The sequence below is a fragment of the Cyanistes caeruleus genome, chromosome 1 (assembly GCF_971803275.1).
Source record: "Cyanistes caeruleus chromosome 1, bCyaCae1.hap1.1, whole genome shotgun sequence".
Lineage (NCBI taxonomy): Eukaryota > Metazoa > Chordata > Aves > Passeriformes > Paridae > Cyanistes > Cyanistes caeruleus.
The window spans coordinates 109,732,298-109,760,295 of NC_141701.1; the positions used below are offsets into that span (position 1 = coordinate 109,732,298).

Sequence of the window (27,998 nt, forward strand, 5' to 3'; positions counted from 1 at the left end):
CGCCCACGACTTTGGGGTGATTCGGGTGTTTTTATGTCACTCTTGATCTCGGAAGACAGAGAGTTCTTACCCGGAACTCTCTGTCCGGGGCAGCACGGAAGGTTTCCAGCAGCGGACGCGGCGGGGCCGGAAGGCGGCGCCGGGCTGGCGGCATGGCGGGCTGGGGGCTGCTGGCCCGGCTCGGCGGGCGCCTCTGCGCGGCGGCGGCGCCGGCTCCCGGACACAGGTAGCGATACGGCTGGGAGGGCAAGGGGCTGCTCCGGAGGAGGGGAGGGAAAGAAGAAGCGGCAGGAGGAGCGGGGCTCGGCCACTGTCGTAGCCCCGAGGTCGTAGAATCGTAGAATGGCCTGGATTGGAGGGGGACCTTGAAGATAATCTAGTTCCAGCCCCCCTATTGGGAAGGGACGCCTTCAGCTAGACCAGGTTGCTCAGAGCTGCATCCAGCGTGGCCTTGAACGCTGCCAGGGATGGGGCATCCACAACTTCTCTGGGAAACCTGTTCCAGTGCCTCAGCACCCTCACAGCAAAGAATTTCTTCCTAATATCTAATCTAAGCCTACTGTCTTTCAGTTTGTACCCCTTCCCCCTTGTCTTGTCACTACATGCTCTTGTAAGTAGGTTTGTCTGGTCTTTCCTGTAAACTCCCTTCAGGTACTGGAAGGTGAGGGGCACCTGAGCGGCTCTTTTCCCTGGGCGGCCTTTCCCTGCCCCTGGGCGCCGTCTCTGGTCGCCGCCCTTTAGAGTCCTCTGTGCAGCGTGCTGGAAGCTTTGATCGTGGTGCCAAGGGTTACTGCTGGGGCATTCCAGCCGTAGAAATAGCCCCGGTCTTAGAAGTAGCCCCAGCCTGCGTGGGAGTTATGTCAGGACAGGCGTGTTCGCATCCAAAGCGTCTTTGCAGCATATGAGCGACTTGACCTGCCATGTTTTGGGTCACCTTGGCCCACTGGCCACGTGCATTCCATACCTGTACTGTTAAATACTCCTTTGTTGCAGAGGACTGGGGAGAATTCAAGCCTTTTTCAGCCCTCATAAAATTTATGGCAGGACACTGAGCTGTTTGACAGTGTTTGGCTGAAAACCAGAGAGTTGTTAGGGCTGGAAAGGAGCTGAGGAGCCAAGTTCTAAGCTGAGATCTAATTTTTTTCTCACAATGTGGCCAGCCCTGAGGTCAGACTAGTTTGCCCAGGGCTTTGTGGTTTTGGGCCTTGAAAGCCCCCAAGGACTGAATCTGCACAGTCCCTCTAGACCAGTGCCAGTGATTGTCTTCAGGCTGAACGTTTTTTTTCCTTATGTCAAACCTGAATCTCAGTTTATAGCACTTCTCACTCGCCTGGTGTGCACCTCATTGACATGGCCTGCCTCGGTCTTGTCAGTAGCTTTCTCACAAATTATTCCATGCCACTTGTGGATGGGAGTGTGCATCTCTCCTTTATGAATTTCACTGGGTTCTTTGTTGGCTTGTCCCTACAACTGGCAGAGGGACACACCCTTGAGCATCATTCACCGCTCCCTTCAAACTTAAGAACGGTGCACTCATCTTCTCTCAGAGGCCATTGATAAAGATATTGAACAGGACAAATTCCTGAATAGACTCTTGAGGAGCTCTCTTTGTAACTGGCATTCTAGTAGAGTCCAAACCATCAGCTGTGACTCCTCTAGCTGATGATCCAGCCAGGTTTCTTCTCAGCTGATAGCCCACCCATCCATATCATAACATCCCATCTTGGATCGAAGGATGGTGCAAAAGATTGTTTTTAAAAGTGTTGCTGAAGTTAGGGTAAACAGTACCTACTGTTGTCTGTTTCTTCATGGAAGTAGCTGGTTTTTTATCTCAAAAGTAGTGGGTGGTTGTTGCTTGCTCCCCTTTGATATAATTCAGAGTACTTAGTCAAATGACAGATAATTAGGTGTTTTATAAATTAGATGGAAAGTACATGTTATGAGACACTTTTTGTACTGATAAGACACTCAAAACCTTTTCCCACCTCTGGAAAGGGGTCAGCTGGGCTTTGTAGTCAGACACATCAACAGTTCAACGTGGTGGCGTGAGAATCTTTCTGAAGAGAATGTGGAGTTCCTCAAGAAGATAACTGCAGAGGAGTACAAAGCTCAGACAGCCAGCAAGCTGTGCCCTCTGAAAGATGAGCCATGGCCACTGAATAAGTGGACGCCAGGTGAGAAAGTATCTCCTCTGAAATAGCTCTTCATGCTGAAATTATTGTTGCTGTGTTGTTGCATTCAATATCAGGATTGTGTCTTGTGAGGTATTCTTCTTTTGGCTTTCACAACAATCATTCAATAAATCTCCTAGTAAATAAGTAAATGTAATACATCAGTTATCTAAAAAGCATTTCAAATATTACAAGATGTTAAGAGCCTTTAAAGTTCTTAAGTTTAGTTTTTAGTCCAGCACTTGGCCCATCCCACTACTGTACAACAACAAGGTATAAATTAAGAATTCATCAAAAAGTGTCCTTAGAATATAAAGCGTATGAACTTGAAAATGTTCTTGTTAATATTGCTGGAGTCTGAAGAGAAAGTGTAGTATATAGTACCATCCCACTTCTGGTCTGTGATTACAAATTCTTAGGCACAGAATTAAGTTTCTGAGCTTTCAGAAGGATCACATCATTTGTGTGGCAAACTTGACAGATTGCCTTTGCAAAGATTGGGGTTGGAGCAACTTCCTACAATAAACTTTTCAATAGTTAGTTTGGCTCTAATACATGAGTGTTCTATTTTGGAAAAAAAAAAAAAACAAAAAAAACCAGGGGTAGTTGCATTTTCTATCAAACATAGCTGAAACAGGTAGAACTTTACTGCTGGTGGGGTTAAAAACCCCTAGTCTACATGCAAGGATTTAGTGGTGTTTTTTCTTCTTCACCTCCTTAGGAAAGATCAGAGTTAACGGGACTTTGTAGATTATTAGATAAACTCTTTCAGTTATTATGTGTGAAGGTGCATCCATGTTCTGTTTTGATCTACAGATTCCATCAGAGTTGGTCTTGTTGCAGTAAAACTGGGAATGATGCCAATATGGACCAAATCAGGAGAAAAACATGCTGTCACACTACTTAAGGTGAAATAAAACATAATTAATTTAATCTCCTGCACTCACTGTATTCAGATTGTAAACCTCCTGTTTCAAGGAAAAGTGAAACTCACTACTTGTACAGAGTAGGAAATCCTGACAGAAAGTGAAGATTTCTTTCACTCCTGTATAGTACACCAGCCCCATTCTGTTTATATCCAAACTTTCTAGGAGTGATCTGCTCTGCTGCCTCAGCCATTCAAATGCTGCAGAGCTGTGAGTGGTGTTACCTAGGTGATGCAACAAATGGGGTTAACTATCCCACTTCACTTCTTTTATTTTTCCACCTGCAGGCATGCTGGGATTAGTTTCACCTTGGTTTCTGAGCCTTTGTAGCTCTCAAGCTGCTTCTTCATATTCTTCATATTCTCCAGCAGCTGCTCTTGTGATGAAGCCTTTTGCTGACTGGCTGCTGCCATAAGAGGAGCCACTGCTGTGAAGGCCATCAGGTTTACAGGGCAAAGGAGCAGGAGTCTAAAATGGGGGCTGTTACCATGTGCTTTTCATGCTTACAATAGGGATTTTGCAGATCTTGTGTGAAAAAGATGATTATAATTTCTAGAGCATTTATGAAATTAGTTTGCATTCTACTAATTTTTTTATTTATTTTTTTTTTTCTAAAATGAGCCTTCAGTTCATTGGAAAAGCAATGTCAGTGGTAAAAACATAACACTGTCTTACTGTAGGCTGTATCTTCTGTTATGAAAACAGAGACTGACTTTGGTGTTTTGTTGTCTTAAAGCATACACATTTATGCTCAGATGAATGCTTTCTCTTTTTTCTAGGTTCAGGATTGCCATGTTTTAAGATACGTTTCAAAGGAAGAGTCGGGTGGAAAAACAGCTAAGCTGCTCGTTGGAGGCAAAAATGTATCTCCTTTTTCTGTAAGTGAAGCACTTTGGGTGTCTCTGCTGGAATAGTTGTTTCTGTTGTGATTTCAGTACAAAAGTAGCATAAGTAGACTTCTCTGAAAGATTTATTGGCACACAAGCATGCTTTGTAATTGGTTTTTTGTCACATTCACCTTTTCCTAAAGCAATTGTAAATTCTTGTTTAAGAGAATAGCAAGAAGAACTTTTTGAAAGTTTTGCCTCATAATTCTCTAGGAAAGCTGTGGGTTTAGGAATTTGCTTTGATGTGCAGTGTACCATGCTGATGAAAGGGTTTGAAGGACCATGAGCAGTGGAGAAGTGTCTGTTCTTCAGGTCTGAGATGCAGTTCAGATGAGGACTGCAAGATACTTCAGATGCCTGTTCTAAATTGACTCAGCTTCATCAGTTGTTTACAATTTAGTGTTCTAGCTTACTATTCTTTACTGTCTTCCTAGCTATAGTTCTAATTTTTCCCGAGGTCTGCTGACATTGTTTAATTTGCCTGTAGTTTTGCTGATAAAGAACTTCAGGACATATCTTTTCAAGAAGATAACTTCACGATTGTAACTCATCAACAGCCATATCAAAGTCACTCACTTGTTTAGACATCCCGGTTGCTTGATGTGGAATTCCCAGATATCTCTAGTGGTTGAAGTTGTCTGGCAGAGCTGTCATTCCCCAGGATGAGTTATAGATCAAGCAGGAACAAAGCATTCCCTCAAAGGATTGCAGTTGATGTGGTGCATTATTTCTGTAAAATATAATTTTTCAATTTTTTCAATATCCTGACACTCATTTGTCTGGTTTAGGTGAGTAAAAAAATCCCAGGGCTCATGACTACTGAGCAGATTATCTCGGTTCATGATCATGGCTTTTTGAGGACCTAGATTTCCATTTTTCAAACAGATGGTTGTCCCAGGGCCTCAAAATTAATCTGTGTACTTGTTTCTGCTTTAGTGGAGGTAATTTTTTCATTTGATAGATCTGTTGGCTTTTTAGTATATTTTGCTGATTTTGAACAGGCTTATACTTCAAGGTACCATTCTTCTATTTCAGTTGGTTTATGCCATATTTGACTGTCACAGCTTGTGCATTTCAGGTGTCTATCCTGTCACTTTAGTCCATTTCCACTTTCCAGGTGTGATATTTTTCATGGAAAAATGACAGTTGTGGTTTTTTCTTTCCTGTTACTTTGGTCTAAGACATGCAAGAGGCATGGGAATAATAATTTTCAAGTTGTATTTTTCCCATTAGACTCCTTAGAGTTGATCTTTTCATAAAGATGATGTTACCAGTAAAGGCAGTATGTTGTCAGAATAAAAACATGCCAGAAGTAAGGAGGTATAAAGAAAACTTCTTTTTAAACAGCTCCTATGAAAATTTCTTCAAAGCAGAGCTACCTAAAAAGTCAACTCATGGACTTTTTAGTAGTGTGAGTTATGTTAAGGACTTTCTTCGGGCATAACTTTTCTCAAGTCAGCTTCTATTAATTTGGTTGAACTTAGACTCATTTTATGAAGATGTTAATTAAATATCTTTTGGGTGAGGTCCTGACCTGAGACTGAACTGTGTAGTATTATTATTATTCTTCTGAGCTCTGTATTATTATGTTTGTCATCACTACTGTATAAACTAGACAATTCCTAAGGAAGAATTTGGCATACTGATTCTGAGCAGTTTTACTTGTTAAGGTACTAACAAGTGATGTATTTATCTCGTTTAGCTGCAAGTCTGGATCATTGTTTTCCTATATTTATCAGCCTTTTTATGTGTTTCTTTTCTCTCTGAACTGTCAGAAGTGAGAATTAAAAGAAAGGTGAATGATACTGTCATGTATTAGCATAAGCAATTTCTCTTCTGTTAATTCTTCATAGGAACATTTGTCTTCTTTAGATTCCTCACAGCTACTGATTTTTAATTAATTCAATCAAAAGATTCCTTCAGTAATTTTTCTAACAAAGAATTTCCTGTGTTTCTTTGGAGTGTCAAATTGCTTTAAAACTTATAAGGAGTATTGCATTTTTAGCAAGATTTATTTTACCTTTTTACCCTGATGTATGTCACTCTGTTATAAGCGAACAGATTTTTCATGATTTTTTAATGCAAAATTATGCTCAAAAGTGCAGTTCTGCCAGTGCTCAAACTTTTTTTTTTTTGTCAAAAATATTTCATATGCTTCCTATAAGTGAGGGCATATTGATGATTTTCTTACAATACTGGAAGACGTTGTTGGTGTTTTTAAAAATAAAGAACATCTGAGAGTTCACTCAGTGTTCCCCTCTTCAATATTGCTTTTTAGGAAGGGTTTGTAGCAGTGTTTTGTTTGTAAAAATACATCTCTCTGACTTGGCTGTTTGAAGAGGAGATGGTGTTACAGTAGAACAGTGCAAGGCTACAGCCTAGAGTAGGGCTCTTGAGATGTAAGTGAATTTTACCCTTCGACTCCATCATGCTCCTCTTCAGCTGTGCACAGGGCTCCCCTTGCCGTAGCTTAAGGCAGCGGTTTTACATAGCTGGAAATAAAGGATTGATATACAGGCACTTAGTAGGAAGTCCATATCTTCATTTTTCATTCTCACATATAGTTCTGCAGATTAATATAGGTGCTCCACTGATCCCTCAAATATTTGTGGTCTTAGGAGAGATTTTTTTATGTAGCTGATTGTGTACCTTTTTTGAAGGTATTTGTCGTATTTCGTCCTGTGACATCGAGTTAACAAATCTCTCAAGAAACACTTTTCACTCTCAAAGACAGATAAATTTAAAATTTCTGGGTTTTTTCTACATGAGAGATCCTCATCATTTTGCTTCCTCATTTTTGATAAAACTTTCTCTGTTCTAACAGTTTTCAACAAATGTTTGAAAAGAAAAGAATGGGCAACAGGGAGATTTTCAAAACTGTTTTCAGATACACTAAGTAGCATTTTTAAAGTTGTTCACATTGCTTGCTCTTAAAATACACAAAATAATTTTTGAGAGAGAGTGAACTGCACAGGAGTTTTGAGAAGCAAACCTCAGAGATGAGATTATCCAAGTGTGACAGTATTGTTAGATGCTTAAATTGCTTTCTCCCAGAAATCATTTGAAGGAAAGTCAGCTGCATTGCTTTCTTTTTCCTGTGGCCACAGTTTTCTTGTGAATCACTGTTTGTGTTGCTTGGTTTTATCTCAAAGTTCTGCTGTTCTGTGAGATGTCCTGTTTAAAACAGCTAAGAATTATTCTGAGTACTTTTAAATTTGTCAGACTCATCTGAAAAGAAAATCCCTGCTTTAGTTAGCAATGGTTTGACATTGAGTGTACTTGCTATATCTTAAAAATACATGGACTGTAAACTTGTTGTTACTAATTTTTCTTTTGTTTGCCCAGAGACTCAAGATTTTCTTCTGTGGAAATTTAAGCATTTTTAGAAGTTTCTGCAAGACAAGAATTTGTTTCCATGGTTTTGTTAGTTAAATAAATTATATTTATCGTGGTGTGGAACTAAGTCATCATAAGCTTTGAAAAAGAGAACCTACTTCTAAATTACTACAAAACTCCTTGTAAGCCATGATAAAGAAAATTAACATCTATCATCCAGTATCTACATTCTAAATGATTTGTTTCCCTTTTCTGATCTTTGAAATCTTCATATATCTCTTGTTTATACTAGGTAGCTGTAGGGTAACTACTTGACAGAAAATTAAAGGAGTTTTTAAATAAGACACAGGAGTTTTTAAATAAGTTTTATGTAGAGATAAAATACAAGCCTCAGGATGAAATTCTAGTATGATCTATCTGTTTCTCTGAGTGATGTTAATGGTCTGTAATTGTTTTCTGTGCTAGGTTAATTCTTGGGTATTTTAAGATTACTTTTTTTTTGTGGCTGCTTTTTTGTTACAGAAACCAGAGTCTGCACATGAAATTTTTAAAGAAGCTGGAGTGCCACGGAAGCAGAAAGTTTCAACATTTAATGTAACAGATGATGCCATAATTAAACCAGGTAATCTTTTTGAGCTACTGAGTATTACGTGCGTAGTCATTTAGCATCTGCCACTTGTAGACCTAAAAGAAATTTTGATGTGTATTTCAGTGTTGTTTTTTATAGAAATTGATGAATTTGTTGTCATTAAGCACAAGCAAACTGTTTTCATATAGGTAAAATTAGAAGATGGGTTTTACTTTTTAGTTGATGAGATGTAGGATTTTTGCTTTTTCCATGTTTCCATCTATGAGAAAATAAATCCAATCCAAATTTACTAATCTGAACATTGAGTTAAGAAGTAAATGTCTGTAACCTTGACTCACTTATTGGGCATGAATATGGATGCAGTTACAGGAAGTTCTGTGTTTATTCTAATGAGAGGGACACTGAATTTTGTGGTCATGTTTCTCAGGATCCTGAAATAGCAGTTTGAGTTTTGTTTCTTCTTGCTGCATTCAAAAGTAGGACAATGGCTGCTTTTTCTGACAGCTTGCAAAGTAAAACACACTAAAACGTGTTTATAACTAACATTCTCACTAAAAATCAGTATTGGGAGTTTGAGGATCAAATGAAAATTTTTTAAGTTTCTGAGGTTTTATTAGGTAGTGTGTTTAGGTTGTGTTTATTTTGTGGTTTTTGGCAGTTACAAGTATTTTCTGAAGAATTAAGTAGGGTAGGAAATTCTAATATAGTTCATCTTAAGTGACATTAGTGGAGGGTTTTTTTTTACTTTTTAAGTCAGTGCAGTAACTGATAATAATCAAATCTGACATGAAGTCTGGACTGATCAATGGAAACAATAGCTTGATATAAAGCAGAATTAGAAGTTTTTGATAAAATGATTTTGCAGTGTATGTGTTTTATACATAACATCCTTTATGTGCATGATTTTGTGTCAGTTGGCAGGTATCTTATCCAAATGGGTGGATTATGTAAATATAATATGAAATATTATGAAAGTTTTTATGCTTGAAACTTATGAGAGTTTTACATCATTTCAGTTTACATTCATACAGATTTGAGAAGGCATGAAAGCAACTGAAAAAACATGAAGCAATTAAAATTTCATTTTTTTAATGGATGTTTAACAAACTGCAAACTGAAATATGATGCCACATGGCTCTTCAGATTAAAGTTCATTTATCATAAACTAAGTTACCAGTTTTGCTTTGTTGGGTTTTTTTTAAGCTGCTAATGAAAGAATATTTGCACTTGGATAAGAAAAAAATCACTGAAGACAAAACAAATCTAAAATTTTGATACTGCAAGTACTTAAGGAATTAGTGTAATTACAGGGAGGTGAATGATGTCACTGACTTACAGTAGTTCTGTTTCTGTTAAAGGTTAGTGTGTAGACAATTCCCCAGTGGAGGAAGCTGTACTTTTGCCACAGAATTTAATTGGGAAACGCTGCATCTTAATAGAGGAACCGTTGCAAAATTTTATTTTATTTTATTTTTATACCCTCTACCTTGTGAAGTGCCAGTAGTTCTAAGTGCAGCATATCCTGTTTTTTTGCTAAGCATAAGTATTATGAGTCTTAACTAATCAGGCACTTTGGCCTTTGGCAATGTATGTATATAAAGCCTTGACCCTTCCCTCCTGCTCATCTGAAATTGGGTAATTTCCTAAGAAGTGTGCTTAAACAGTAAATACAAAGCATCTATTTCAGTCAGTGAGGTTCATAAAGAAGAACAAAGAAGGTGTAAATAAGAAGTTCTCTTTCCTTTCCTGTGACTGTAGCCTACCCTGGAGGATGAGGTAGTGGTTTGAGGATTTCAGCACTAAGTTGAACATGATCTGTCCTCTTCTCCCACAGGTACTCCTTTGTATGCTGCTCACTTCCGCCCCGGGCAGTTTGTGGATGTTACTGCAAAAACGTAGGTGCATGAGGATTTATTGTGTCTTAAATCTCTCTCAAAGAGACTGGCTGATTTTTTTTTTCCCTCCCTCTAATTTGGCTTGAACCCATGGCTCACAAAAGCTGAAATACAATTGCAGTGGTAGTGACAGGAAATTGACGTCTGTTCACTCATTAGGTCAAAAATATCAAATTACATTTCTTGATGAGGCTTACTCTTGGTTTTGAACATGGCAGGTAGACTATTAATTCTGTTAAGGCTGAGGTTCTGCCTTCGTTGTCTCTCATGTGCCCATGATTAGCATGGACAAAGAGATTTTTAATGCAGTATCTCTAGTATGTAAAAATGGAGAATAAATGCTGAAATGTATCAGTTCCCAAAAAGACTGCTTAATTTTAATTTGGTGAAGAGATGGGAAGAGAGATGTGGACTGAAAGGATAGCGAAAAGCTAGTGAATATATTTAGCAGTACAACAGAGCTGTCAAATTAATTATTTTTTTGTTGTTGTTTTTGCTTTGTTTTGTTTTTTATTTTGTTTTTTTGTTTTCTCTCACATTCCAGCTCATGTCCTTGCCAGCAGTGGCTAAAGATCTTTTACTCTAATGTGGGAGGGATAATTTCCTCTCAGACCACTGCAAATGCCAAATTAGAGCTCAAGTAATAGTGTTCAAAAGAAAAACTGGCATCTTTTGGCAAAGACTGGTCCTGACTCATGTTGTATATCTGTGATTTCCCCTGACCAAGAGAACTCCTGTCTGCGTGTTCCAGTGTTGTGATACAAAGATAATATTTGCCATTACATGTTTTATTTTCTCTGCAATGGAGATAGTACCCAGCTGCAGTTGTCTCACATGTAGGGTGTAATGCCTATAAATGTCCAATACTGTTCACAGGATTTTGTATATGTGGGGAAACCAGCCATATCAACAGAGCTGAGTATGCAATTCTAGTAGAACTACACCTCACTGCATTTGTGAGGGCACTCTGTTGAGAAAATTAAGGAATTGACTTGAATTAGTATTTTTTCTATGTCAGACTTCCTTATGAAATACTTAGACCTGGCATATTACTCGTTCTGCTTCTAAACTGCATTCAGTGAGCATCCTGTAAGAGACCATAGCTTGTTTGCAAAATAAAGCACATGGTCATTAGGAATGCATTTAATGGAGATTATGTATCAGTCTTTGTTAATGCAGAAAAGCTTTGTTTTTCTAGGAGTTTTTCCAAGAACTAGGGAAGGGATTTTTTAGCAGTGTAGAAGATACTGGTCAACAGCTACAGGGTATTGATTTGTATCTTGCTTTTAGTATTTGAAAATACTAGCAAGCTAAAAATAGACTGGGATCTTGGTCCTGTTCAGTGAATCCATCCTAGACTGAAATTCAGTATTTCTGATATATCTTCTCCAGATATTTGTATTATCCCATTTCAGAAATTGGCTGTGTGTATGTACTGCTAATTTGGTAGCATATTTCTTGTAATCATTCTGTAAAGGTGAAGGAAACGTTCTTTAACTAAAGAGAAAGGTGAAATGGGTTTTCTGTCAGTGTGGTTCTCTAATCATTCCAGTCTTTCTATATAAAAAAAAATTTAACCTTTTTCTGTGGTTCACTCACATTCTGATTTCTACTTCTTTGGAATGCTTCATTTATCATATTCCCTTACTTCTTGGACAAGAATTAAGTTACATTACTACATTTCAGTTTTTCTTCTATTCTTTTACTTTTTTCCAAACAATTTGATCCAGCTAAGTCCCATCCAGCTTGGGGGAGGACTTGGAGGAAGGACCTGGATCTTTGTGATTCAAACCATTATGGACTTGAAAAACAGTAATTCCTAAAAACATGCTGTCAAGTAAAGTTTTTAGAAATATATTTACATAAACATGTATTTTACATTTTTGAGTTTTACAGTAATTTTGCTTTGATTGAAGGAAATGCCAGAGTGTACAATATTAGAAATCATATGGATGAAAATAGCAGTGCTGTTGATAATAGCCTGATGAATTGTAATGAGTCCTAAAAAAAGAAAGAAAGAAAATTAGTGTCGCCTCAATGAGGAGATAATACAGTGGAATATAAAGGATATTTTAATTTTTACCAACTTTTAATTGTTCAAAGGATGATACAAAAGGTACTTTTTTGCATGCTTCCTTCTGTCAAAATGTAAATAATGTAAAATAACTCCTTATAAATAAGCAAACTTCAAACTTCATTTCAGAAGTCTTGGGTTGGCCTCTTCATTTGGTTACCAAAATGTAGGGGAGTTTTTTATGACTGTCTTCTTTTAATCTTCCCTACAAATGTTTTTGTCAAAGTCTTTTGAAGTGTTTTGATTCATTTAATACCTCTGTAAAGAAAAACACTTTCACAGGAATGAGAGGGTTCAGTTAAAGATTTATGTATGCACTTTGGTTTTTTTGAAATCTCATAATTGTTCAGTATGGTATGAGTGGCTTTTAGAGCATGGAGAGTAGGCAGTATGTCTGCATACTGTCACTCTTCTATAGTGCTGAAATATTTTCCTCAGTACTTATTTTTGGCAATTTAAAAGCTCAATCCTTAAGTTTAGTCCTGCTGAGCTTGGAGCTAAAGCGCACACCATCCAGAAGCACTTCTCTCATAGGCTGCAGCTCTGTGACCCCACCTTGGGTACTGCATCCAACTCTGTGGTCCCTTCTAGGGATGGAGCACCTCCCCTGTGAGGAAAGGCTAAGGGATTTGGGATTGTTCAGCCTAGAGAAGAGAAGGCTTCAGGGTGTCAGGGTGACCTAATTGCAGCCTTCCAGTACCTGAAGGGAGCCTGTAAGAAAGGTGGAGAAAGGCTATTCAAAAAAGCATGTGGTGACAGGACAAATGGCTTCAAAGTGACAGTAAGTTTAGATTAGATATTAGGAAGAAATTCTTTTCTGTGAGGGTGGTAAGGAACATCAGAAATGTTGTCACTCTCAAGAAAAGGCTGACAGTAGTTTTGTTGGAAATGGGCTAGAGTTAAGTGGTGAGTCTGAAGTGTTTATGGTTTATTTAGGTTTTGCTCGATTAACGGTGTAATCTGAGCCTGAATATGAACTCTCCATTTGCCCCAAGTTATTTAAGTAGCTGGAATACTTTTCCTCTGCAGCATCAAAATAATGCTCTTTTAAATTAACTACATTTGAAGAGTTACTAGCAAAATAAATTGTTGCTTAATTAGAGTGGTTTATTCCAGTAGCTTTCTAAATGAAAGTTCTCTCATTAGGTACTGGCATTTTACTTGTATCAAACCTGGAAAATTAGGCTTTGTACAAAATTAGATGGTTGACCTCAGCACCTGCTTTCCTGCAGGTGAGTCCAGAACAACTGTAATTAAACTCTATTTTTAGCTCTATAGAAAGATTATTTCCCTTTTATTTAACTCCTGCGTGTCTTAATTTTTCATATCATCATTGCTCCCTGTGATTAATTTCTGGAAATCAGGTAATGCTTTGCTCAGTGAACCAAGTAAACTAAGTCACTGAATTGCATCTGTTGAAGAGCAGGGATATTGTATATTTCATATCTAGTTTTATAAGGCTCATGCATGTAGAGTTTTCTGTTCAGATATGCTGTCTAATGTTGCTGTTAAAACACTAAAAATGTATAGCCCTTGATTCAAAGCAAGACAACACGTAGAAGGTGTCTTAGCATGATATCACAACAGGATAAGTAGGATGTCAAGCATTGTACTTCAATGTAGGTTGTTGGCTGTCATATTTCACATACTGTAGCAAGCTTGATTCTTTCTGAGTAGATTTGAGTTATTTTGCTGAATTAATATATAGTACTGGATTAACATCCTGCTTTGACAGACCTTAATGTTCTTTGAAAATTTTGACTGGCTTAGATTGAGTTTCAGTAATTATTTTTCTTTTATTGGTGATACTTGCTGAATGTATTCACACCTAGTAATTTTTAAGAAGGGCAAAGGGAGCAATTAAACAATTTGAAATTAAAGATTTTAATAGCTGACATCTGATGTCTGTTCAGAAATCAACAAGAGTATAATCTTATATGATATTCATTATTTTTGTCAGAATAAAAAAAAATCAAGAAAACTGTACAATACACTGTTTAAACTCTTCTTTGATTTTCCATATGTCTTGAACAGCATGCATCTTAAGTTCTCTTCCTTGTTTATATAAGATAGATATTAGTTTCAAAAGCATGTTGCATTTCATGCAGTTGGATGAATGTAAAATCAACATATAATGTATCAAAATGTGTTAGAAATACAGATAAATTGTGGGTCATGGAAAATGTACTCATATTTTATTTTCATATAATGAAGAAATCCGCCACTTGTCTGAAAACAAATCTTATTTACATCAACTTAGGCTGGAAAAACACTGTTTTTTAGGATGCTTGAAGTATATTGGCTGAGCTACTAACTGCCTAGTTGACCAGTTCTTAATTTTATTATAAACTGAATGCTAGTAGTTCCTTTCTTTATTTTAAACTTTACATTCAGTTTAGATAATCTTATTCTGTTCTTACTCTGGTTCCAGCTTTATTTCATATAGAGCATGAATTAAATAAGAAATATACACTGTAATTGTTTGTCTTCTTGACATGTGTTTAAAGAAATTACACATCATGTATTCTTTTTTAAAGTAAAAAACTCCAAAATGAAAAAAAGATACAGCTGCTTCTTATTTAATTATTTTAATCATGATGGCTGTGTCATATTAAATAGGAAATTAATGTCAGAAGGTCATAAGGTAGTACCCTTCTAGGTAATTGAACAAATAAAAAATGAAACTAATCTGAAACATTATTGATGTAGTATGATGAAAAAGCCTGGATAGATAGTAAGGCATTGTACTTTATAAAATACTCTTAATTTCAGCATTATGATATCTTCCCTTGACTTCAGAATATTTCAGTCTGAAGATTTGTTTTCATATTCCAGATCAACAGATGCAGGAGAGCTTTCAGGTTTACCAGAGTGCTCATTTTTTAGTTTGATCACACTTTCTATACATTTCCTAAGGCTTCAGTATTGTAAAATCTGAGTCTTCATTCACAGAAAATGTGTGTGTAATTGGAAGAACCAAAAAGCAACCAAGCATTCATTCTCTACTGCATGAATCATTAAACACTAGCAACTCTGTCATGTGATGTAATCACTTTTTTGGGAAGATATCTTATAATATTTGATGTACTAAACTCTTTTTAAAAATGCATCTCTTGCATGTATTAAGTATTTATGTTTTCAATTTTTTAAAGCACGATTTGACAGTATTCTAAATTGGTCATGTTAAAAATGAGTAAGCTGAATGAAATGTTGAAATGGTTTCATGACATCAGAGATTTATTGTTCTTTGCTAAGTTTGACAGTAGAGTTTACTTTTGAAATGGTAGCTTTCTATGGTTGTGTGGGTTTCTCTGAATTGCAGGGGCATTTCTACAGCTAAAGAATTTATCATGCCTCATCATTTAAAGAGAGAATTTGCCTGCTCGCTCTGTTGACTGCACAGCTGCCACCCTCATGCAGTTGATTTTGGAGACTTTGCTAAGTCCATCTTCCAGCTAGAGATGCCAGAAGTAATCTGCTTGGAAAACATAGTCAGTAATAGGTACTTTAAAAGAAAAAAATAGCATTTTGGCAGAATAGATATGAGTTTCCCTATAGCTTAGTTTCTGCATGTATTTCATAGTTACTGCTCCCTAGCAGTACAAAAACAGAAAAACAAAAGTTTTGAGCCTCTCTTAAAGTGTATTTTTGAAACCACTTTTTACGACTATTGCTGTTTAACTACTGTGAGCTTTTAAAATAAGCCAATTCTATCCAAAAGTGGTGTTACAAAGCCTTGCATCCTTGGGATTCCTGTCTTGTGTTCCTGATCCCACAGGTCCTTCCTTCCACAGGTGCCTTCATTTGGCTTCTTCTCATAGCCCTGACCCCCTTCATGTTCTCATGTCCCATCACTGGCTGCTGGCCTGGAAGGACTTGTCTTGCTGGTGACAGCCACTTGCATGACTGACAAGCCAGCTGGTCAAAGGAAGATATCACTACTTTATTTAAACTTTAGCTTTTCCTTAGTTGTAGGTAAGGAGCAAGAAATAGTCAGGAGCTTCTAAGCAAGAACTTTTTTATTTAAGCAATTACATGTGTTTCTTTGCTAAATTGAACTGGGTTTGACCTGTGGGTTCTGAGTAGGGAAGGGGAAGACCAGGAGACTGATACCATGGTTGCACAGCTCATGTTCCCTTACAGTTCTGTAGCTTTAGAGAGTCTTTCTTCATGGCTATTTTTGACTCTGGTTTGATGTGTTCAAGGCAACCAGGACAGCAGTTAGAGGAGAATTGAATCAAGTGGGAAGAGGAAAGAATCTAGTTTTCATTAGTGTTGGTGTTCTCTGTGTTTGTGTGTTCTCTAGTTTTTCAGTTCAGTGGCATGCTGAGCAGGCAGTCAGCCAAGTGCAGTTCCTGCACAAAGCATGTTTTTATATATATATATATATTTATATTTATATTTTATATATATTTTTATTATTATTTTTAATGTGAAGTGCATTAGCAGAGAAAGGATTTCTGCAAATTAGAGGAAAATTATTCTTTTGCAAAATCATAGATTCACAGGATAGTCTTAGTTGGAAGGGAGCCACAAGGATCACAGGGTCCAACTCTTTAAGTGAAAGGCCCTTAAAGGGATGGAACCCACAACCTTGGCATTAGTACCACCATGCTCTGACCAGCTGAGCCAGTTTCAGGTTAAATTTAATAATCAGTGCAGCCACAAACACTGTGGTCAGACTTCTTCTTTTGGACACAGACAATGCCAGTTTAACACACACTTTATTTGGCTTTTCCTTCGTGCAGTGGTAAGGTGATTTTTCCTATTGAGTCTGTCCCTGCAGTAAATAGAGAATTCCAAAGCCAGTAATGCTGTCATGTGGCTCAAAGATGAAGGACATGTACTCTCAAAATATATTTTATTTGGTATTGTGCTTTAGAACTTATTTGTTGGATGAGTACAGATCAAGGGAATTACATGTCACTATACACAAAGCTGCTCTCAAGAGATGAGTTTGTCATAGTATGGAAAAGAGATGTTCCTTCTAAGTAGTCAATCTCTTTCCTCTCTCGGTGCTTAGGCCTGATATTAAATTGTGGTATATGTTATTATTTGGGGTTTTGTCTGGCTTTTTGTTTGTTTGTTTATGCTGGTGCTCACTTGGTAACAGATTCATTATGGTAATTTTTATTGAGGACAGTCACAGCAAGGAGCATTTTATGTTGGTCTTCTTGCCTATTTGACTCTTTTCTAATGCTTCTTATTCTCTAAAGCAATCTTTAAGCATTGTGCTAAAATATGTTTATGGTATAAAACACGGATTTTATTTAAATACATTCTTCCTTAAGCTAGTGTTGTTAAAGGTAAAAAAAACCATGAACCTGACTGAAATTGTTGGTTATGGCTAGAAGCTTTATGTCTGACTAACCCATGTTTGTCTCTAAATTATTTTTGTTTTCAGAATTGGTAAAGGATTTCAAGGTGTCATGAAAAGGTGGGGATTTAAAGGTCAGCCTGCAAGCCACGGCCAGACAAAAACTCACAGACGACCTGGAGCAATATCTACCAACGTGAGGATTCTCATTTACCATTAAAACATTCTTCAGTGTTTTTAGAACAGCTTACTAAAACTGAAAAAATGTACAGTAGCTGGCTGCCATGTTTACTCTGTGCTAGCAGGGAATCCCAACAGCAAAGGAAGTTCAGAAACCTGTATGAGGAGCAATGTTATTCTCTTACACCTCAATTTATGAATATTCTGTATTTCTGGTAAATGCATATATTTTAACTGAGCTAATTGGCGTATTTTGTAATATAGTGAGAGGAATAGTCTTAATACTTCAAAGAGAGTTCTAAGAAGCTTTTATCATGGCATTTATAAATTGGAAAGGATTTGCCTCTTTTATTTTATACTGCTGATATTGTACTGTTCTTTGGAACCCTAGTTCTTTTTATCGCCTTGCCTGGCATGTGTAGCTGCTTAATAAACTGATCCCCATAATTTAGTAGGGAATTATTCCCAAAAGTGTGTAAGCCTCTATGCATTTCTAAGCAGAGTACAGAGTCATATTTTTACATTTCAAACTATAAATAATACTAGTATAAAAGCTCTTTGAGCAGGTTAATTTTAGACTTTGTCTTATAAAGGCTGTACAATATTTAGACTGAATTATGAGGAATTTTTTGCAAACTAATTAAGATCAACTGAGTCATAGTACTGAACATGTACTGTCCAAAAATTTCTTAGAGAAATTAAAATATAAAAAAGGATTAATAATGCTCAAGAGAATAGTAAAAGCAAAAAGGCAACAGTCAATGAAGTTTGAGTAACTGAGAGTGTAAAAGCACGTGTTACTGATTTATAATCCTCAGTTTCAGTTGGAAAAAGAATTCTACACCTGACACTTGTTTTCACTGAAGAATGTAAATATTTGAACACTAAACACTATTTTAGCAGATGGTATTTGTCATTAAAAAAATAACCCATCTTTTCTTTAAATTAGAATTTCTTAGGCAGTAATGTTGCATGTAATTTCACAAAGTATATAGAATGAAAAGTGGTATTGGAAATAGGTATGATGGGAACAAAACAAGGTGAAAGGATGCAACAGGGCAAAAATAATGTCTTGATAGTACTGTCCCATCCATGGTTGGCTATCTCAGACAATTTTGTAATCCAGGACTGTTCAGTAGAGAGTCCTCTTCCTAGAACTGCATTGCAACTGATTTCCTGAAATCATGATTTTCACAAGAATTAAGAAAAATTCCCAAGAGACATTGTTAATGAATAACAGAGATGCAGGATACAAATCCCTTGATAACAATGTAGAATTAAAAGTTATTGTACTTATTCCTGCCTTTTTTTCCCCACCTTCGTTGTCCAGTTTATGCCCAGCCAATCAAAAATGGGGTACAGAAACTAAGGAATACTGGGTAATGGAATTAAAACTTCCATTCTCAAGAATACATGCATTTTAAAAGATCTGATTGACATCAGTGTAAAAACTTTTTGATTAGGGAAGGAGAGAAGCTACAGTGCGTGTGTGTATATATATTTATAAAAAAAATGTTGTGGTCAAATATTTCAGAACACATGTAGACTAGAACCTAACCTCTAGCAGGAGGTATTTAAAATGCTTATCAGGATTACATTTTTTTGATATTATATATTTTCAGCCTTGGAAATACCAGCATATTTTTTTCTCTGGTGCACCTCTTGAGTTTGTAAGTGTACCTCTTGCAATTAACATGGTGGTTTTGGCCTTGTTCTTATCTAGAAAGCTTCCAAAGTTTATCGTGGGAAGAAAATGCCTGGTAAAATGGGTAACATCTACAGGACATCTTTTGGATTGAAGGTGAGTTCTGGGTATACCTGTGTGTGTATAAGGTGATGGCATTGCCAAGCAGTGATGTCCTCTCTGTCATCTCTGCCAGAATCCAGACAGCAGCATCTTGAAGTAAGCAAGCTGGAAGGACCAGAGCAGCAAATGTGTTGTCTTGCTTTCTTGTGGGTTGCAAATAACTTATCTAAACATCTTTTGTGTTTGTGGTACCCGGGGAACTGGGATTTCAGGTGATACTTCTATATCCAGTGTGTTTTTCACTATGTCCCTTGACTTCTGCCTTTGAAGAGGAAAAACCATCAGGCTTTTGGTGACTTCCGTTAATATCTCCATGACTATTCTGTTGTTCATACATAAACTATTCGTTGGTTCATACCCAACCCAAATCTGAGTTGTTTGAAGCTCTAACTTGATCATGGCTTTTCACTTTCATATGTGAAAAGGGAGTTGTAGTTTCTGTCCTGATTCTGATTTGTACATAGCTACAGCAGCTCCTGGGCTATTAAAACTACTCTGTCTCTCAAGGCAGCCTCTGCAGTTTGAATGAAAAGCATATTGACCTCTAGGTTGCCGAAAAGTGCAGTTGTTGTTCTCAGTTTACTACAACTAATTTTTTGTAACAGAAAATGTGTGGAGAAATTGTGTAACAGAAAAATTCAGTGGAGCACCTGATTAAGAAATTAACATATGGTCACAGAAACATTTTCATGAGGACATTTGTTTTACTTTGTCACCTGTGATGTTTTTCATGTTTTTCAACATGTTGCTGTTAGAGGGAAAAGAGACCTAGGAGCTTTGGTTTGGGTTACACTGAACAAAGAGCTGCTTTGCCAGATACAGCCCTTTAAAACTGTTTCAGCTTCTTGCATTAGGAGGGTTTTCACCCAGAGTGGCATGTGAATGAATTTTGTAGCAAGTCTAGGCCTGTGCAGAACATTTTTCTTTCCCATAGTATCACAGCCAATTACTCAGTTTGAGCTTTGCTGGACTACTGTTTATAAAACTGGTAATAGTCTCTAAACAGGACTCAGTGTCTGATTTTTTTGTTTCTGTCTCCTAGGTGTGGAGGATCAATACAAAACATGACATTATTTATGTAAATGGATCTGTTCCAGGACACACCAATTGTATGGTGAAGGTATGTTTGCTGGTTTCAATACTGGTATTAGTGACTCCTAAGCATTCTACTAATCAATTTACAAATGGAAAAACACTGGTAGGATGCAATTTTCATTTCTTCTGACAAATCTTGTACTGTTGAATTAAAGGGCAGTGGAATCAATTCTGTTAAAGAGTGTGGTCAGCAGGGGCAGTGGGCACTTTAAATGGCTCCTTCTTAGATTTGTACCCACGTACCTTATGACACACCAGCACAGTTGCTGAGCCCTGTGATAAGTGTCTCCAGGCTATGTCCATCCCCTTTGAATGCTAACATGAGCCTGTAACATGGTGGTGAGATTTCCAGATGTTAAAACATTTCCAGTGTTACTTAAGTGTTGTATTAATGATCAGAGATACACAGCAAGTCCTGCTTTAGAGGTTATTTAAAGCATTCCTATAGCAGTTAGCTTTCCGAGAAGCAGTTGAGGTACAGGAAGAGACAGCTGGAGCTCACAATAAAGATCTGAGTTACCTTTGGAATCAGTATAAATGTGGCAGTAGTATTTTCTGTGGCAATCTACAGGATTAATTTCAGATTTTCTGGAGGTTATTTCAGTTTTCCATAGGCAGTCTTGAAACAATGAAGAGTCTAATAAGTGTTCTTATGATGTGAATAATTCACATCAATGTGAGAAAAGTGCTTTTTAAGGGTAGTTTTCAAAGTAGATTTTTCTTTCTAGTTAGGTATATTCTACACACCTGCAAACACCATTTACTTGGAGGAAGTTCTTTCTGACTGAATAGAGTGCAGGGTATCACTCAGTGAAAGACTATAAAGAGTTTGGTATGCATATACCTGTGTATCTGACAGTTGTAAATCCTCAGAGGTATTGCAGGGATTTAAATGGTTCAGGACTTGCAAAGTTGAAGTGTTCATCAAATTCAGATGTTTTCAAATTGTTCATTATCTTCTATTTTACTGTGGACATCTGTTTTTTTGTCTCTTAGTTGTGGAGCAGAACTCTGCAGCTACTGGGCCTTACATACAGCAACCTTGCTTTCAAACAGGTGTTTTACCATAGAAAAATTATATTTCTCTCACTGCAAATAAGGCCTTTTTTCCTGGGCAAAGTATCTCTAAACTATTTCTGTTTCAATGTCCAGCCCAAGCCTGGGGAATGCATTACACATTTCTCTTCCAATATAGTGAAAATTGCTTAAGAGATGTCCACAAAAAGTAGTTTTCAGGACAACTTCTGCAAAATTACTGGGTGTGACATAGAATTAAGTGTAGTTTGGCTGGCTTTTCATCTGTATATTGGACTGAATTACCTTTTCTTAATTGTGTTCAAAGTATTTTTTTCTAATCCTGAGGCATGAATCTGAACTTGATTGCTCTATGTCAGTCTGAAATTTAATTAACTGGGAATTTATTTTAAGATGTTAGTTTTAAATTATAATGTATGCATGCAAACAGCATAATATAGCTGAAAAATTGAGAAATGTTTGATGCCCAGACTGTATTCTTTGATCTTAATTGTTTGCTTGAGCAAGAGTTAATTGCTGAAAAAGGTTGTGCATCTTGTTACCCTAGTCATGCTGTTAAAATCCACACTTGGTGGCAAATGCAGGTACACATCTCACATGTTTTATCTGTAAGGATGCAACATCTTATGAAGCTGCTGAGACTGAATACAGTACCTGTTTTTTACCAGATTATAACTTTCATCTAACTAGACTCAATAAACTAATTTTTATTTCTGATTTTAAGTGAGTTAAGAAAATAAACATTTATTACACACCTGTAATATAAATTGTTTTTAAAAACAAAGCTCCAGGTTCTTATGTACACCATGATCTCATTCAAACAAATCTTTCTTCCCTTGCTGATCAGACACTGCACACTCTGCTTGGAGAAGAACATACGTGGGAAGAATGAAGCTTTTCTTCTGTAGAGCTCCTTGCTTAAGATAATAGATTATATGAAAGTTGACCAAAGTGCTCCAGATTCAAACTTTCATGACATTTAATAATATATAACACTGTTTGAGATAAGGACACAGCAGTTGGTATTATTGCTATTTAGAAATAGGTTTCCAAAAATTGCTTCCAGTCTTACTTGGAGATTGAAGGCAGTATGTAGTAAGCAACATTTCATTCCAGTTCCTTGACCTGGTGGATCCGTTCTGTGGCTTTTTCCTTGCATGAGCTGTATGAATCATTACATTGATTTTTTCCCTTATTTTTTCAAATATATCTGCGAAGAGTAGAAAAGGCTTTAATTATAAAATTAGGTAAAGCAATACTATTTGGTTTCCTCTAGTTTCTGGGGATTTTTTTCTCCATTAATCTTGCTGCACACATCTGTGTGTTTTTTAGTTTGCCTTATGCCTTTCTTCAGGGATGTTTTCTTGTTTGCTTATAGACTTCGACTTCCAATATATTGTTGTATATTTGTTTGGATCTGTAGTTGGGGAGAAGAATTATGGGATATTAGTTGTTCTAATTACTGTTCACTGCACTAACTACCTGCCTGTAATTAAGTAGAAATAATATCTAGGGAATTTGAATCCATCTGTCTTTGAGCTCCAGAGTGAAATATTGCGTAATGCTTTCCTCTTTGTGTGCCTCCAAGGGGAAGGCATTTGTGTTCAGTACCCACTCTGTGTTGCTTGGTAACCATTAAAACCATAGTGCACCTTTAAAGCATATATTTATTTTGTATGTTGTATTTTTGGAAACTTTGTGCATCAGCACTGTATTCAGACAGAGACGAAGCACTTAAATTTTTTAAGTTTTGTTTTCAGCAGAATAAAATTGCAGAATACTAAGATTGATGGATTTCTGGTTTTAATTAGAATCAGCTTTCATTTGATATTGCACACTGAAGTATGCAGGTAAATAATTGACATCAGTAATGTTTCCAGCCAACTGGAAAACTAATGATAAAAAAGCTTACTTTAGCTTTTTTCACAATTGCAAGGTCTAATAAAATAAAGGAACTTCAGCAGTGTGGTGGAATGCACAGAGCTCTTCTCTTACAAGAGTAACATTGTGGAGTAAGCATTTGTAAGTTTCTGTGTTGGGTCTATTAAGATTGCCTACCTCAGGAAACACCTGTTTCTTTCTGGGGTATCTTGGATCTCAGGGTCTGTTGTTACCATCTGTAATAGCATTCTCTTTCTAAAGGTTATGGCTCTGGATTGCTCTCCCAAGTATATTACCAAGAAGTTCTCTCTTCTGTCATTTGAGAGATATGCACAAGACTTAACTCCCTTTTTAAGTAGATGCCCTATAGTGGAGGGTAATAGAGTATATTATAATTTACAATGTTATAGTTTGTCTTTGATAGTGTTTTATACCTGCCCTAATTTTAAGGCACCTGATTTTCTTAGGATATTCAGGGTTGATCACTTTGAGTATATCACTTGGAGTGAAGGCAGAAATTCTGGCAAATCTTGTAGACCATTAGAGTTGTGTGGAGGTTTGGGGGCATTTTGTTTGGTTGGGTTATTTTTTAAGACAAAATAAGGCTGGTCAGAAATGGATATAATTCTTGGGTTCAATTATATGTCTAGCTTCAAAAATAGCAGAGAAGCTGAGTTAAGTGATGTATGACACTTCAGGAGCTTATTTCTAATAATTTTCTATATTTAAACATATTTTTATGTTTACCAAATAGCTTGCATTCTTTGCTGTGGTTGCTAACACAGCCTGAAGCCCTGTTAAACTACAGATGTGAATTGTAGCTTAAGCATCAGTTTTTAATGCTTAAGACCACATTAAGCCTTTTTTGATGATAGATTTCTGAGTTTGTATTTGTTTATACTACCCATTATGCTGTCAGTATAGGGGACATACATAAGTGCAGTTTATTAATTGTGTGCAAAACCCTTTATGACTGTTCTAAGGATTTAGTGACAAAAACCCAACCAGCTCCAATTTCAGCTTTCTCTAGTATTTTTCTTAATAAAATGACCTGTCAGAGAATACACTGTAGTGGTTATACCATCATCTGTATATACCATCTATCTGTAGTATAGTCTGCTGTAATATGTAGTGCTATTAACACAGCAGTTGAGTAAGCCAAGCATTTACAATGTGAGTTACACAGCAAATGCTTTTATGGATTGCAGTAACAGCTTGGACTGTGAGCTTGATTCCTTCTGTGGATGAAATTCCACAGAATTTCCACTGGATTTTAGTAACACGGCATGAAAACTTACTCCTTTATTAAGGATGTTCTCAGAAGGTTTGTAGGAGAGCAGGAAGAGCTGTGCTGGTTCACCTGCACTTCTTTTATGTGTGCATGCTTATATAGACAAGTGTAGCTGCTGCTGCTGCACACCAGTGAACCCCTTTATATGCTGTGAAATTATTGTTCAGGAATCTGAGGTAAGAGATACAGGAAATCTTTGGTATGCTAGGCCCTTCATAAATGTAAAGGGAGTAATTAAATAATTCTCTTGAGCAGACAGATAAATCATACCATGTTTTAGTTGCTAATCAATACTTTCAGATGTAAAATGAAGTTGCGTTCTTCCTTTAAATAGGAATGATAATGATAATACCTGGTAATAGAATAATAATATCCAACTTTTTTTAATTTCAAGGAGAAAGAGTTTCATTTAGTTTGGTAGAGATGCTCTAAAATAACACTTGTTTGCTTTAAATTGCATTTGAAAGCTATGAATGTAGAAAAATATGGGAAAAGAGCAGTAGTTACACCACTCAAAAGAAATTCTGCATCAATTACACCAATCAAAAGAAAGAGCGTATCAGAAGGAAACTATTTTAACATCAGAGGTGGCCTGTACTTCTGGGATATGTCAAGCCTTTGAGGAGTTTGGAAGGGACAAAATGAAACAGTGTTGTACTCCTCTGAGAGCAGCAATGGTCTGTTGAAGATGTTTCATGAGAATCTTAAAACTATTTTGAGAATTTTCCATATCACAGTGGAGATACTATGTCCAAAATGCCCCTTGGCATTTATATGTAATTCATACAATGTGAAGTCCTGACAGAAATCTTAAATTCATTTAAGTTAACTAATGCAGGACTAATATTAGACTGTTGGATTCGCCTTCTGTTAAGAGCTGATGTCTTACTGCTAAATCCTGTCATAAGAAACTGTTTTAAGAAGAAACGGAAGGAAAATAGAAGGAAAACAAGCATTTCAATTCCTTTCATTTTTTGGGTGTCCAGAACTGCCTGCAGTGACACAGCCTATATATAGCACATTCTATTTCATGATAAAAATAATCAAAAATAACAAAAACTAGACATGAAAAACATTTAAATAAGATATACATGAAATGAGTAAGTTATCATAAGTAAAATCATGTATTCTAATCTTTCTAATACTAGTACATGTAGGGATCATGGGGGTGTTTGCTGTTGGCAGAGAAATATTTTGGTGTGTAATAAGATTAGAGAGTAAAGGAGAAATTAGCAGGGGAAATAATAGAAAACCAGCGAAACAATTAAAAAGTGGTTCCATATAGTAAAAGAAACAGCCACAGCATATTGAAAGAAGGACATCTCTGAAGATGCCATCCTTCAGGTGGAATTGCTGAAGCTCTCTGACTGTTTCTTGTGAACTCACTGGTGCTGGAACTGTTTCAGGAAAGGTCTGTGGACTTGGACCCCAGCCCAGTTCATTCCATCCAGATATACAATGTAAATTGGAACCTAGGGGTCTGGCAGTTCACAAGGCCGTAGAGAACACTTCTGCAGAAGAGGAATGATCTACTTGAAAAGCTACTTAGCCATCCTAACCAGTGCAACACGTTGAGCCCCTCATCCCCTCATTAGTAAAAGATTTTCTTTTGTTTATCAAGCCTGCCCTTAAAAAATATTGGAATGTCAAATTTGTTTGACATTGATTTATTTAATGCCATCTGCAGGAATCCTCATGGACTTTGGGAAAGATTTGACTAATAGTGGATATGAATTTGGTATATACAGTGCTGTCAGAACAGAGCATTCAGTGGGCATAATTTTTTTTTATTTAATTTTTGGCATAAATCAGAATTGTCCTAAATGAAGTCTTTGTCCAACCAAGTAAGAACAAGTGTCCTGTTCTTTAAAAGCCCACCAAAAACTAAGAGGAAGAGGTTATCTTCTCTCTACTAAAATTTTGTCTAATCTATTTGCACTTTTTTTTTTTAATCCACTTTACTATAGTGCCTAAAAGGGATTCTTACAGCTCAGGAGGAAGACCATATGTAACAACATAGAAAAGAAGAATTTAATTCGAAATCAAATCTAAGAATCTGTAGCTCTTTTTTTTTTTTATTCAGAGATACCAGCCTTCTATCTGCTACTGCAGACAAACTGCTTTTTGCTGATAATTCTAGCTTCTAATTTTCTTCAGATATTGGAGTTTCAGGGGCTAGATTTTAAATCTTTCCACATGTAGAGAGGTCAGTAAAGGAATTTCTCTGTGGCTCCACAGTTCTTGAAAATGAACTGTCTTAGATGCTCGCCTCTATCAAACTTAGGTACTGATTTCTGAGTGAAGAATTTTAGATGTTTAACTCTGCAGTCACTGAACAGCTCTGCAATAGCCAGAGGGATTCGATACAGTACCTGAACATATCTTTGCAAAATTAGTTGCCATAATTAGTTTGCATCACAGATACAAGCACGTATCTTTGTTTGTTGTAGAGGTGATTACACTGCATAATATAACTTGGAATGTCATGTAGGAGCATACTGTGGGAAGTAAGCACTGTTAAAAAAGGCTATAATTCTATGCCCCTTATATTAATAACATTTTAAAATACTGAGCAATGAATTCATGAGTAGGTTTTGGATTCACTGTAATGACAAATTCTAGGGTTTTGTTTTTGGGGTTTTTTTTGTTTAATTTTGCTGATTTTTAAAATCTCTTTAAGGATGAGTACAAAAGGTTAAATTCAATAGCTGGGGTTGATGTTAAAGTACCTGATGATTATACCTGGAATTCTTTAAACAAGTGCAATGTGAATGCTGTTAGGTTTTTCTCATGCATGCAAGCTGAGTTCTTTAAATTCTAGTGTATCACTGTCTGAAAACCTTCTGTAAGATTTATTAACCGTATTCTCCCCCTCCTGCTTTTCAGGTCAGAGATAGCAAATTGCCTACTTACAAGGACTGCAATAAAAACCCTCCATTCCCTACGTTTTTTGCTGATGGAGATGAAGAACTGCCAGAAGACCTTTTTGATGAGGAGATTTTCCAGTTCACAGATCCATCTGTCACATTCGCATAATGTTCCTTGCATCTTGGAAAACACAGTTTTGTTCTTTTCATGTACATTGCAGTGCTGTATAAAAGCAAGCCGATGAATTGCAGTCTGGCCAACTGACTTAAACACTTCAGGTATTGTTATCTTGGTCAGGTAATCAGATTTCCCACTGTCAGTCTCAAACCTGTACTTAAAGCAACAGGTGAGTCTGAGGGACAGGTTGTAAAGCACACCAAACTCTGAGTCTCCAATGACCTCTTGTCTTCTGCCTCAGGCTGTGAAAACCTACACAATCCTGAAAAACTGTTGTTTTGAAGATGGTTCCAGTTCATTTTCTGAATGTGAACAAATTCTGTTTCTCTTTTATATGAAGTATACTGGGCAAATCTTACCAATCAGAAAAAGATTCCAAATTTGCCTTGGCATCTGAGGTGGGGGGGGATCCATGAATAGTAATCCAAAATAAAACAAGAAAATGTATGAGCACTGTTTTGCAGAATGA

General features: G+C 36.7%; 1 protein-coding gene across 1 annotated transcript; it reads left to right on the top strand.

Annotated features, from left to right (window-relative positions):
* Positions 1–84: 84 nt before the first annotated feature.
* Positions 85–27,995, top strand: MRPL3 (mitochondrial ribosomal protein L3). Its single transcript, XM_086849487.1, has 10 exons — positions 85–226; positions 1,996–2,174; positions 2,988–3,079; positions 3,877–3,975; positions 7,843–7,942; positions 9,744–9,804; positions 17,283–17,391; positions 19,099–19,176; positions 20,225–20,302; positions 27,371–27,995. Exons 1-10 carry the CDS (start codon positions 153–155, stop codon positions 27,518–27,520), a joined length of 1,020 nt encoding a protein of 339 aa, XP_086705613.1. The 5' UTR covers positions 85–152; the 3' UTR covers positions 27,521–27,995.
* Positions 27,996–27,998: the final 3 nt, after the last annotated feature.

Excerpts from the sequence above, each read along its gene's own strand:
- MRPL3 (XM_086849487.1), top strand. The coding sequence starts at position 153 with ATGGCGGGCTGGGGGCTGCTGGCCCGGCTCGGCGGGCGCCTCTGCGCG. Across the intron at positions 3,080-3,876 it reads ATGCTGTCACACTACTTAAG|GTTCAGGATTGCCATGTTTT; the intron begins GTGAAATAAAAC and ends TCTTTTTTCTAG. Across the intron at positions 20,303-27,370 it reads ACACCAATTGTATGGTGAAG|GTCAGAGATAGCAAATTGCC; the intron begins GTATGTTTGCTG and ends CCTGCTTTTCAG.